The sequence below is a fragment of the Bipolaris maydis genome, assembly GCF_028858645.1.
Source record: "Bipolaris maydis strain C4 unplaced genomic scaffold PSV08scaffold_16, whole genome shotgun sequence".
Classification (NCBI taxonomy): domain Eukaryota; kingdom Fungi; phylum Ascomycota; class Dothideomycetes; order Pleosporales; family Pleosporaceae; genus Bipolaris; species Bipolaris maydis.
Window position 1 is genome coordinate 507064 of NW_027093872.1, and position 12778 is coordinate 519841.

General features: G+C 53.8%; 5 protein-coding genes across 5 annotated transcripts; 3 read left to right on the forward strand and 2 right to left on the reverse strand.

Moving 5' to 3' along the window:
* Positions 1 to 69: 69 nt before the first annotated feature.
* On the reverse strand, positions 70 to 615 carry PSV08DRAFT_356414 (uncharacterized protein; the record flags this gene model as incomplete). Its single annotated transcript, XM_014223538.1, has 1 exon — positions 70 to 615. The coding sequence occupies one exon, from the start codon at positions 613 to 615 to the stop codon at positions 70 to 72; it is 546 nt and encodes a 181-aa protein (XP_014079013.1).
* Positions 616 to 1358: 743 nt separating this feature from the next.
* PSV08DRAFT_18250 (HotDog domain-containing protein) lies at positions 1359 to 2099 on the forward strand. The gene is made up of 2 exons (XM_014223539.2): positions 1359 to 1828; positions 1879 to 2099. Exons 1-2 carry the CDS (start codon positions 1426 to 1428, stop codon positions 2058 to 2060), a joined length of 585 nt encoding a protein of 194 aa, XP_014079014.1. The 5' UTR covers positions 1359 to 1425; the 3' UTR covers positions 2061 to 2099.
* Positions 2100 to 4140: 2041 nt separating this feature from the next.
* On the forward strand, positions 4141 to 6611 carry PSV08DRAFT_189141 (glycoside hydrolase; the record flags this gene model as incomplete). Its single annotated transcript, XM_014223541.1, has 3 exons — positions 4141 to 4201; positions 4252 to 4431; positions 4483 to 6611. The coding sequence occupies 3 exons, from the start codon at positions 4141 to 4143 to the stop codon at positions 6609 to 6611; spliced, it is 2370 nt and encodes a 789-aa protein (XP_014079016.1).
* Positions 6612 to 7637: 1026 nt separating this feature from the next.
* Positions 7638 to 10836, reverse strand: PSV08DRAFT_412601 (HSF-type DNA-binding-domain-containing protein; the record flags this gene model as incomplete). The annotated part of the gene is made up of 7 exons (XM_014223542.2): positions 7638 to 8572; positions 8628 to 8697; positions 8749 to 9095; positions 9171 to 9238; positions 9304 to 9402; positions 9467 to 9813; positions 10816 to 10836. The coding sequence occupies 7 exons, from the start codon at positions 10834 to 10836 to the stop codon at positions 7686 to 7688; spliced, it is 1839 nt and encodes a 612-aa protein (XP_014079017.2). The 3' UTR covers positions 7638 to 7685.
* Positions 10837 to 10903: 67 nt separating this feature from the next.
* Positions 10904 to 12612, forward strand: PSV08DRAFT_231315 (uncharacterized protein; the record flags this gene model as incomplete). The annotated part of the gene is made up of 2 exons (XM_014223543.1): positions 10904 to 11795; positions 11934 to 12612. The coding sequence occupies exons 1-2, from the start codon at positions 10957 to 10959 to the stop codon at positions 12610 to 12612; spliced, it is 1518 nt and encodes a 505-aa protein (XP_014079018.1). The 5' UTR covers positions 10904 to 10956.
* Positions 12613 to 12778: the final 166 nt, after the last annotated feature.

Here is a 12778-nt window from a genome sequence, read left to right on the forward strand (position 1 = left end):
GCTACTCGCTCGCTTCTCTTCAAAACGAAGCTACATCACTCTCAGAAGACTTTTTGCCAACCAACCGTCTCACAGCTTACTCTCGCTCTCCCTCTTCCGCACGCGCTCCGTCTCCGTGCCGGTATCCATCCTCTTCTCCTCCCCCTCACCCGTCAAACAGGGCGGATCGCGCAACATGGTCTTGTGTGCGCTCCCTTGGCGCTTCTGATTCGGCAACGTAGCTCTGACACGTCTCCTGTGAACTTCTTCTTCTTCGCCGTCGCCCTTTCCTTTTCTTTGGACTGCTACGTCTCCTGCGGTGCCCTCGGCAGCAGCCTCGGCGCGATTCCCTACAGCCCTCTTGTCGGGTCCGCCTGCTGCGGTGCCGAGGGTGCGGTAGGGGGTGCTTGGTGTGGGGGCTTCGGGGGGAGCTGAGGTTGCGGGAGAAGAAGGAGAAGAGGTGGTAGTGGGGGGTTGAGAGGGAGATGGCGGAGGGGCCGAGTCGTGGGGTGGAAGCGGGATAGAGCCGTTTTCGGGGGTTAGGCTTGTGGCGTCGCTGAGGCTTGGGGGCGGCTGGGAGGAGGAGGAGTGCGAGAGGGTGCCGCGGACGGAGCGGGAGTGGGATGTGTTGACCATCTTTTCTTTTGGGAGTTTACGCTGAGTTGTGTGTGTTTGTTCTGTGGGAAGTGGTTTTTAGGCTCGATTTTTTGAGGTTCCTAGAAGTTGTTTTTTGTTTCTTCTTGATCTTTGTGTTTTCCGGGGGAGTGATTTTTGTTTCCTTATTCTCTCCTCTTTGATCGGAGAATTGGTATAGAATTTATTTTGGTGGTATTGGAGAGTTTTCGGATGAGATATGGATTGAGAGAGTGGAAATCGACTGTTGGGACGTTGTTGCTGTTATGTGAGCAATGGAATCTAGGGAAAGATGAAGCCTATCACTTCAAGTTTACCTTGGCAGCTACATCATCTACCTCTACATCCATAGCCTAAAGAGGGATCTAGTTGTCTGTGGCATACATTTCTTTGACGTAGTGATGTGAAAAGGTGCGGTATTGCACTCTAGCGCATGGACATGACGTCTTGCATCCTCCGGGGAGCGTTGTAGTAGTAATCACACAGGAGTTCAAGAGCTGAATGTCGATCTCCCCTCCTCCTGCAGGACGAAAAACAATTCGAGCCTCAACGGGCGCTGCTACGCGAACATGGCTGGCGTTTCTTGTTGCGGCTGTTGTTTTTGCCCGATACCCGAAAGTCGAAGGGTGTTGCTGACAAGCTTTTTGTCATGTCGTTGCGGCTGGCTCTGTTGAGCTTTGACAATTTCCCCACGTTTCACCTCGGCATCTTTGCTACCCCATGGCTCTAGCTTCGCAATCATGTCTGGAAGCTACACAACAACTGCTCTGCATTCTGGTACGGTGAACTCGACCGAAATCACTAAAGGTATTCATGGTAGATGAAATCACGCCGAGGATATCCTCGGTTTCTTGGGCTGCTGCCTTGATCAATGACCCCAATTGGAAGCTTATCAGCACTTTCTCGCGCACACCGAAGCCCTCGGGAGAAGACGGTTTCTTCGGCAAAACGCTCAAAACAGATTCTACAATACGGACCTTTCTATCATTTCTACCAAATCAAGAGACGGAGGGCGAGATTCCATTTCTAGAGAGCAGGACAATTCTCGATCTAGGGCCAGATCTCGATGGATATCCTCAGACTGCGCATGGCGGGTTCCAGGCTGCGCTAATGGATGAGCTTTGCGGCGTGATCGTCATGCAGAATAGAGATGCAAAGGTGGAGAAGGCGCAAAAGCTTGGACAAGCTGTCAAGGTCCCGGACTATTACACGGCTTGTTTGTTACCTTGGCTATGTTAGTTCCGCACATGAGCTAAGCGTGAGCAGACTTAAACACGACCTACAAGAAGCCACTACCGACACCTGGACTGCTCTTCTGCACTGCAAAGATCGAGCGGGTAGAAGGGGGCGACCGGAAGATCTTCATCCGTACGACACTTGAAGACGGCAGCGGTACGGTATATACGATCGGTGAGGGGTTATTTGTAAAACTTGCGGTAAAGCTATGAATGCCTCGAGACAGGTTACGCGAGTTGAATCCCATGTGTATTGACATGACTTTGCTAGTGGTATCAACCTTGTTCTTGCGTTATTGAATTCCTAGCAGTGCTTGACACTTACCAGGTTGTCTCGTCTTGCTGCAACCACGAGGTCAACCAAAAGTTTGGGTCGCTCTGCAAGGAGGTGCGCCTCTCGCGTGGAAATCTGTCATACCATTTACGTATCGGCGGATTCTTTGTGCAACCCGGCAGAATGCAGCTCGCCTTTTGACAAATGTCTAGGCGTGAAGGGGCATTCGGCACTTGAACGAGCAATACCCGCCTGCGCGACATCTTGCAGCGAGCGGAAAACACCGTGCACGTCATGAACCCACGACGACGACGGGGAGGCAAAGCACAAGTCCGGTGTGGGCGCCGCCGCCTTCTCCAGGTTACCACAGAGCCGACCGACTTTGGCCGAGGTCACAAGTCTTTGAACCTGCCTGACCGCTCGAATCTTACATCAACTTCACTGTTGAACTTTGGTACAGTGTGGAGCCCTTCGGTACATTTCCGCCTGTGTTGGCTGTTGGCAGATCACCTGAAGTGGAGGGTTGGGTTGCAACACATGACTGGACGTGCTGGAGTCCACTTGAATTACCCTACCCTGACCCTGTGATCTGCTGTTCTTGCATGACCCTTAGCTTAGGCTCCGCTATGCAGGATCTGGGGTAGTCGGTGAGGCGCTTGCGACATATCTGGGGAAGTGGAAGAGGCGCTTGCAACGTTGCAATCTCCGGCGCACACGATTCTGGGCACTTCTCAACCTCAGAACAGTAGCTGGCCCGACCTCTTAATCTAAGTAAAATCCTCGGAGACGATTCGATAGGGAAGCTGGCCGGAGAAATTGTATGTTTGATGTTCTCGTCCAATGTGCTGCAAGAGTCCACGCGCCTGGTTTAGCCGGGACTAGCACCCGGCTTTCAAGTGCCTTCGGCAGACATGCCTCTGAATAGGTAGGTCCCAGGAATGCACTCTTGCGGAGCCCGACCTTAGAAATTTGTGTCTTGCGACAGTCTCACACGACGCACTACCTCTGCCCCAGTTCAGGCAGGCCCGACACTGTAAAAAGGTGTACTAGAAACCGGTAGGCTAACTTGACCACGCGCTTGAGGCTTACGCTTCTGGAAGACATCATAGGGCGGCTTTGATGCACTGCGACGCATGGCCCTCCTACTAAGACTACTCCACATTGTGGCGCTGTCGCCGAGACGAATGGTGAACCTGGGAAATTGGACCCTCAAGAAGACTGGGCCAATGGCAAAAGCATGCCTACAGGTCTCGCAACGGCTAACGTACGTCACATGCTTTTGCTGGCGTTGCTTCATGACTAGAAGGCGCTGCACGGAACTAATATGTGTAGGGCCGACCCGGTGACCACTACTTTTCTGGGCTAGCCGACAATCTTGCATTCTCTTCTACTACCTCTACTATACCACCGGACTATCTACCAGCGATCTTCAGTACCGCTTTTGTAGCCTAATGTTTCGGAAATGTAGCTCTATGTGGATTAGATCGTGGCCTAGCCCAGCATGCACGATCACACTGGATATGGCAAAGTCATAGGCAAAGTCACACTACCCTGCCCTCCAAGATATCCCCTACAAGGGCTTTCTTTTAGGGGAAGGTGATGGATAACCGCCCTACCCCAGATTATGCCACTTGAACTAGACGGTTCCAACCATACAGAAAGACGCAAGACATGGAGCCACCCAAATGGCCGCATCTGTAGTTGCGCACCAAGCGTGCAAACCATCACTCCGTGTGACCTTTGAGCGGGAGCCAGTAGGGAATCCTGACCGGGTCCTGCCTGTTTGTGAGCTGCTCCGGGGAGAGTTGATCCTCGATCCACCCGGTGTAGTGAACGTCGCGTTTACACAATGGTAAAACCGGGGCCACAAGGAGTGTGTACACAGCATATTTAAATAGAGAGCATCACCTGCCTTTGAGACATTCCCATCTCTACTACGCTCGACATTTCCTTTTACAAAGTGTCTTTGGATTGACTTTGCTGCTCAATCGAAAATCTGCTGGTCTGAAGTTCACGAGCATGCGTTTTTCTTCTTTGCTCGCCTGCCTGGGTGCAGTCGGCATTCAAGCCGCTGCTATACGTATGAAGATGTCTTCCGCTTTGCAATTCCAGGTTACTGACACTTTGTAGCATTCGAAAGGCGTTTTGATAACTCTACTGACTCTAGTGGAAGTCTCGATGCTGCTCAAGCTGCGGCTGCTATCGTAGATGGCTACTGGCTGAACGACTTGTCCGGCAACGGCAGGGCTCCTTTCAACAGCAACTCAAACTACAAGGTTTTCCGAAATGTCAAGGACTACGGAGCGAAGGGTAAGCAACTTTTTGACATTGATGTTGAGGATATAACTAACCAATTTGTAGGCGATGGTGTCACAGATGATTCTGATGCTTTCAACCGTGCCATCTCTGACGGCAACCGTTGCGGCCCATGGGTGTGCGACTCGTCGACCGACAGCCCAGCCGTTGTTTACGTGCCTTCTGGAACCTATCTCATCAACAAGCCCATCATCTTCTACTACATGACAGCGCTCATCGGTAACCCCCGCTCACTTCCCGTCCTTAAGGCTGCATCTACACTTCAAGCTCTTGCTCTGATCGACGGAAGCCCCTACAGCAACCAAAACGGCGAACCCGGCTGGATCTCGACCAACTTGTTCTTGCGCCAAATCCGCAACTTGATCATCGATGGCACTGCTGTTGCACCGACATCAGGTTTCCAAGGTATCCATTGGCCCGCCTCTCAAGCCACTACGATCCAAAACGTCAAGATCCGCATGACACAGGCGTCCAACTCTGTCCACGCTGGTATCTTTGTCGAGAACGGATCTGGTGGTCATATGGCCGACCTCGACATCACCGGTGGTCTGTACGGCTTGAACGTTGGCAACCAGCAGTTCACTATGCGTAACGTCAAGATCTCCAAGGCTGTCGTTGGTATCTCGCAAATCTGGAACTGGGGCTGGCTGTACTCTGGTCTCCAGATCAGCGACTGCGGCACTGCTTTCTCCATGGTTAACGGTGGCTCTGCTGGCAAACAGGAGGTTGGCTCCGTCGTCATCATCGACTCCGAGATTACCAACTGCCAAAAGTTTGTCGACTCGGCATGGTCCCAGACTAGCAACCCTACCGGTGCCGGCCAGCTCGTCATTGAGAACATCAAGCTCACCAACGTTCCCGCTGCTGTTGTCAGCAACGGCGCCACTGTCCTTGCTGGCGGCTCTCTCACCATCCAGACTTGGGGTCAGGGCAACAAGTACGCACCCAACGCATCTGGCCCATCTAAGTACCAGGGCGCCATCAGCGGTGCCACCCGTCCCACTGGCCTCCTCCAGAACGGCAAGTTCTACTCCAAGTCGAAGCCACAATACGAGACTCTCAGCACATCAAGCTTTATCAGTGCCCGCGGTGCAGGCGCAACCGGTGATGGTGTCACTGATGACACACGTGCTGTCCAGGCTGCTGTCACTCAGGCCGCGTCTCAGAACAAGGTTCTCTTCTTCGAGCACGGCGTCTACAAGGTCACCAACACCATCTACGTACCCCCCGGCTCCCGCATGGTCGGTGAGATCTTCTCCGCCATCATGGGCTCTGGCAGCACCTTTGGCGATCAAGCCAACCCCGTCCCCATTGTCCAGATCGGCAAGCCCGGCGAGTCTGGCAGCATCGAGTGGTCCGACATGATTGTTCAGACCCAAGGCGCCACCCCCGGAGCCATTGTCATCCAGTACAACCTCAACACAGCCCTCGGCTCCGGTCTCTGGGACATCCATACCCGCATCGGCGGTGCAAAGGGCACCAACCTCCAAGTCGCTCAGTGCCCCGCCGTGCTCGGCCAAGTCAACCCCCAATGCTTCTCTGCCCACACAAACGTGCACGTCACCAAGGGTGCCAACGGCGCCTACTTTGAAAACAACTGGTTCTGGACCGCCGACCACGACCTCGACGACTCAAACTCGACCCGCATCAACATCTACACCGGCCGCGGCTTCCACGTCGAGGCCAACAACGTCTGGATCTGGGCAAACGGTGCCGAGCACCACACCATGTACCAGTACCAGTTCAACGCCGCACAAAACATCTTTGCCGGCTACATCCAAACCGAGACGCCGTACTTCCAACCCACGCCCAACGCGCCCCTCCCCTATGTCTCTTCCTCCAAGTACTCGGACCCTACGTTCTCGTCCTCGCAAACCTCGGCCTGGGGCCTCCGCCTCCTCGACGCAACAAACGTCCTCATCTACGGTGGCGGCCTCTACTCCTTCTTCGACAACTACGACGTCGGCTGCTCCTCGCCCACCGCCCCCAACGGCTTCCGCGACTGCCAGACCCGCATCTTGAGCATCGAGGGCTCCACTGCCGTCCAGGCCTTTGGCTTCAGCGAGGTCGGCGTCGAGTGGATGGTTACCGCCGCCGGCCAGGACAAGGCTAGTTGGAAGGATAATCTGAGTGTTTATCCTACTACCATTGGCTATTTGAGCTATGGATTCTAGAGAGAGGACCACGCCGACAAAGGTTACAAGGGTTAAAGTATATATATATATATATGTTTTCTCTTTCTCTTATTTGGGACAGGGCAGGGGAGATTGGGAAACAGTACATAGATGAGATGGGATATGAGACATGACAGCGTTCTTTTCTTTGTTTGTAGTTATCATTTTTTCTTCTTCTTCTTCTTTTCCTTTGGAGTAATCATGGATTCACCACTTACGGTCGCTTTCTCTCATTCGCATAGCCGTAGCCTTCTCTTGTTTGCAAATAGTGGGCAAAGAGAAAAAGAAAAAAGCTTCAACGTTGGCTGTTTTTTCTTTAGCAAAGACAGTTGATGGGGAAAAAAGGGAGCTTTCTTGGCAGCGAAATACAATTGTTTACAACATAAGAAAAAAGAAAAAAAAGGCGTGCTCCTAACTGGCTATATAGGCATTTGCTATCAACATTGTATCCTTTAGGGATGACCAAAAGGTTTATTACCATCTCTGCCCTTTTCCAACAACAAAAAAAAAGCATACCATGTGCACCCAAAACGCCCGAATAGAAAGATGAGAAAGAAAAAAAAAAGACAACTACAAACCTGACAAGGCAGAAACAAAAGCAAAGAACATACAGAATAAACGTCGTAATGTGCGACTTCCACATATATTAAGAAAAATAAAACAAAAAAAACAATCATAACGATGACGAATATCCTTTCATGTATGACCAGAGAGATGCGAGTCCGCGATGCCAGCATGAAAATTGGGCGCCCCTCCATATCTTTCTCTTTCCTATATTTCCCCGATGAGCGTGGAAACAAAAGGTACACTTTCGAAGAATAAATAGGAAAAATAAAGAGAACAAAAAAAACATGGGAAGCGTTTTCCCGTACAATGACGACAATAAAAGAGAGCCTAGAAATAGCCAAAGAAGGTTGCGAGGACACAGGCGGTTATTCAAAGGAAAGGAGAAAAAGAAAAGAGTGCGCAATCGAACGCCGGGAGTTTCCCGAATATTCACAATCGCAGTAACATAGACGAGAGAAAAAAAAAAGAGAACGTAGCAGTCATTGTTGACAAGAATTGATATGTCCATCACTGTAGACGCTTTCGCTTGCGTGCATCATCTGGGTCATCTTCGTCATCGCGTTCGGCGGTTTCGGCGGGATTGAGTAGTGAGTGCACATTAGATGCCATACTGGACCGTCTTGTAGGTGGACCAGGCGTGTCGATGCCCTTGAACGGGTATCGAGCGCCCGGAAGTGTCCACCCGCTATCGGCACTAAGAGTAGATGGGACGGGGTCATTTGACCCAGGGGGAGTACCATGTCTTGACGGCACTTGCCGTGGACCACGAGGTAGTTGGTAGGATTCCAAAGCGTCACGGAGTTGTTGATCCCCGCCTCCGACAGGGGGCCGGTGTGGTGACGAGGGCCACTGTGTAGAGTTGTGACCGGATGCATAGGGCGAGTGAAGCGGAGCATTGGACTGCTGTTGCTGCTGCGGCTGCCAACCATGAGTACGGATATCCGCCGAGGTGTGCCGCCTATAAAGGTTATAGGGCGGGGAGGAGCTGTTTGCTGCCAGATTGCTTCCCAATGTAGCCCCAGATGCCGGCTGTTGGATAGTAGGCGGCGCTGGTGGAGGTGGAGGCGGGGGTGGGGGTGGCTGGTGCGAAACTGGGGTCCTGGCGGAAGATGGAGAGAAATTACCCGCGCCTATTGAGCCGTACCGTCGTGGAGATATGGCGAGATGTGCCGGAACCGGGGGCTTGTATGGGGCTTGGCGTGAAACGCTCGCCAAGGAGCCTCGCCTTGATTCTGACATATTGTCTTGTGGCATCTGCCGAGGTGAAAGCGGCGGGCCGTTATTGCTATCAACCTGCATGAAGTAGGATTGCCGTGCGGAGAGGGGCTCCTCAGGTGCTTCCAGTGCGCGGAGCATGTCTGTCTGTCGACTAATTTCACGCTGCATCATGGCGACTGGAACAGGTCAGCACAAGTGTCGCGTAATTAAGGTTTAAGTGCAGATGCATACCGTCCCTATGGATAGGGTTTTCCGGGTCTGGCACCATGGCCATAATGTAATTTGCGAGATCGTGATTCCACTAATCGGGACATTAGCCAGTGCAGATCCAGTCTAGACACATTTGACATACCTGGTGACATCGCATCATACCCTCTGCGAGAACTAGGCTCTTTTGATTCAGGTAATTGCATGTTTCTTCTGAGCGCTGCATGCGCGTGTGCATGTCGTACAGGCTATGCTCCAGGTTCTGTAGGCGTGACTCGGTTGGGTCGGGCATTGGCTCGACTGGCTGGCCAGCGGGGGGTCCTTGGGGCAGCTTTGGCGTGGAGAAGGAGTCACGATGGATGAGTGCGTGTCGCGAGGCACGTCGCTTGATTTCTCGCAGGCCGACCAAGTCGCCGCGCTTGAAGTTGCCATTTCCGTGCTTGAATTCCCATAGCGGAGTGTCTGGGGATCCGGTGTGAAAAACGTCGCTCACTGCAGTGACAGCGTTAGCATGTGGTGGAACAGAAAAAAAAAGGGGAGGGGGGAGGGAAGCACTCCAAGACTGACCTTTGTGAAAGCCATACATGTTTAATTGGCGAACGAATGACGAGATGTTGGTATGCTTGAAATAGGACCTGCGGAGGGGAAGGTGGGTTAGATTGAGTCGAAAAAAAGGGCCATAGCTCCCGGCTGGACGTACGATAGGACTTTTGAGAATTCGCTCGAGGGCGACATGACGAAGCTTTCGTTTGTGCTTGCCCAGGAGATGAGATGCTGGATGCTCTGGTCTTCAAGCATGCTGCTGGCGGGTCAGTGTCGGGGCGCACATGGAAAGCATCAGGTGATATAGAGGGCGCACGCACTTGTACAGCTTGTGTATGAAGGCGGTTTGGACGACCTTTGGCTGCTGGGCGGCGGCAGCAGCGCCCACGGCCGGGGCAGCGTTTCCATTGGGCGACGTGTTGCCCGAGTCGGTGGTTCCTTCTCTTTGCGCGTGGGATTGCGCCTGGGACTGGAAGGGGCCTTGGGGAGTGCGATCCGTGGCGGGCGGGGCGTTGATGGCTGGGGGGCCCATGGCGGACGAGGTCGAGGGCGTCACGTCCATGGGGTCTCTTGGGGGCGCGAGTGTCGAGGCGGACGAGGGCAGAATGGGTATGGACTTGTGGAGTTTGGGATTGCGTGCATCGGTGGAGAAGGGCGTGGAGCGGGCCTCGGCGACCGACGCCATTGCTTGGAGGGAGTGGGGAGAGGGAGTCGAGCTCGCGCAGGGTGGTTGCGCGTGAGCTGGGGCGGCGGTGGTGGTGGTGGTGGTGGTGTCGAGGTTGTTGCGATGTCGGTCGGGGTGAAACGGGCGGGATTGCAGATGGGCGACGAGGCAGCTCAGCAGCGTTTCGCACAGAGTCAGTGCGAGAGCGAGACTCGACGCAGAGACAGGCGACGCAGGGACCCGGGGCTGCAGTGCGGGCGGCGAGGATGGTCGGTGGGTGGGTGGCCGGGGCGAGAGGGCCAGCACTTGGGCTTGGGTCGAGTCGAGGCCTAGGGGGGAGGGCAGGACAGGACCGGACAGGACAGGACAGGACTGTTCGGCCAGCGAGGGCGGTGCTAGTGCATGGGCGAGGCGGCGTGGGATTTGGGTTCCAGAAAGGTGGGCATGGCAGACGGCGGCTCCTTTGTCGATCGGGAGCGGCCGCCGCTGTACTTAGCAGCAGTCGGATGGGAATAGGAGATGGCGAGCGACCGAGCGCCGCGCCCAGGCGGGCTCGCCTACTGCTGAGCGGCCTCTGCTACGCTGCATGCGCATGTGCTTCACGCGACGGAACGGGAGCGCTGCCGCAGAACCATGGCGGATCCCACGCCTGGTGCACGAAACGCCGTCGACCATCTGGCGAAAACACCAGCCGTTTCCGGTGCGGGGTCGGCCATGGCTCGCCATGTGCTGTCTGGTGTTGCTGCTATCACCAGCCATCCATCCAGTATACGTATGCATCATGTACTTAGTATCCATGTATCCATGTATCCATGTAGCCATGGCTGCATGCATGCGTCTCCTCTACTTACCATGCAAGCACCAGGTCGAGTACATAGCACCGCCATCGCTCGCCTACACCCACCCGCTACGACACTACACATGTACATGCATGGCGTATGTAAGCATCTCTCGTGCACCGCGCCCTCCCTTCCTCGCTGCCACTCCCTCTCTCCCCGTCGCCACACCTGCTGTCTGACTCGCCATGGCTGCCCGTGCTCCCTCCCTCCCCTGCCAAACGTCACCCGCCGAACCCTCGACTCCATCCCCCGCCCCCGTCAGCTCTCGACCAACCTTCCAATTGCCCCTCTTGGCTAACCCGCCCATATGGTCACCATGGCCCATTTCGCCCAAACCTTCGCCCGTTTCGATCACGCCCAGAGACAGCACGCCCTGGCCCTCTTGACGGCAGAGCTGACTCCCCACGAGTGGAGATATCTCCATGCTCTGACCAGCTCCCGCTCATTCCAGCTTGACATTGTTGGCCACTTGCCCATCGAGTTGATCGCTCATGTCTTCACTTATTTGGATCCTGCCGCCCCCTATCGCTACCAAGTAGTCTCAACCCGCTGGCGCCATATTCTTCGTGACCTTGTTGTGCTCAAGGCCGGCCTCATTGCATGGTACCAGGGTGCGGCCTGTCTCAGTGACTTCGAAGATTACGCTTCATGCCAGCGCGCTGCCAAGAGAATCCATGGTTTCCGCACCGGAAGACCAGTCGGCATTTACAAGATAACGTCAGACAAACAGATAGCCTGTCCCAGCCTGGTTGGTGACTACCTTGTATGGCTGTCCGGGACTACGCAAACATCAGCACTGCGTCTTGCCCATATATTCAATCTGCACAATTGGCATGTCGGTCACGCAGCCGGAGAAGCACGTGAGCAACTGGTTAACCTGGTGCTTTCGGAGCAAATCGTGGTGCTTGTCACTGCCACCAACACGTGTTACGTCTACCGACTGCCCACCCTCTCGCAGCGGAAGAAGTTCAGCGTGCCCTCGGCAAGATACCTGCAGAATGTGACTTGCCGTCGGCGTACCGTCGCCTGCCTTGCCTCGCTTGACGAGTACATGTCCGTCTTCATCTGGGACTATGATACACAGCGGGGAACATCATTTAACATTAGCAAGCACTCTGACATGTTTTTCGGCACGCACGGCCCGAGGTGAGTGCCACGGATTACCTGCTACTACCGCTACCTTTGCGAGATAGGAACCCAAATTGTGACATCTGTCTCGGGCATTGTCCATATAGCAAAGCTACAAACTACGAGTGGCAAAATGCACAGCTAACCATCACATAGACACTTGCTACACACAGTCCCTCTCCTACAACCCGAGAGCGAGACAATAGTCTTCATGTTCATCTTACCCACTCCTACGGAAACACCAGATAGTACCCTGTTTGTATGTGCCATATACACTTTTCGGGGAGATTGCGTTAGCTCCTTCCGTCCAAGCCTCCCCGAGCTCAGACGTCTTTCCGTTGGGCGTGGCGTAATGCCCTTTGTCCCAGTAGACGATTCAGGCAACGTCTTCGCAGCGCGTGTCATCACAACGAGTCCAGACTCTCCACCAACTAACCCTTCGATTGTCTCTCTACTCCTTAGATTCGATACAAAGACTAACGACGTGAGAGTATGCGAGGGCCCGGTAAATCGCAACAATAGCCCTTCCGACATTGAAAAGTATCGCTTGTACTTGTGGAAGGATACTTGGTATGCATGTCCGCCTGTGAAAGCTACAGATATCATCCACTATATGGGCACTCAGGATAAAGCAGTCTGCGTACCAGTACTTTCAGACCCCTACACCCAAGTCACAGATGTCGATACTCTCACAGAGTCTTTCTTTTTGAATGAACGCTATGTCGTCAGAGCTATGTCTGGAGATATACATCTGCTGTGCTTCCACGAAAGTTCTGTTCGACCAACAACAGGAGGCGACTTTTTCGGGAACGGAATGATTAGAGTTTTGAGTTAGTACGCTCTACAAGCTCTCAGAGCACGGTTGGTGAGTCATTCTTATATATGACATGCTCACCCGCATAGCTTTGCGGATATCCTCGTCGTGATGGGCAAGTCTTGTAGTGGTCACGTTACCATTTCTGTTAGCGACTACTGGCACTACCTCGCCACCATAAAAAACT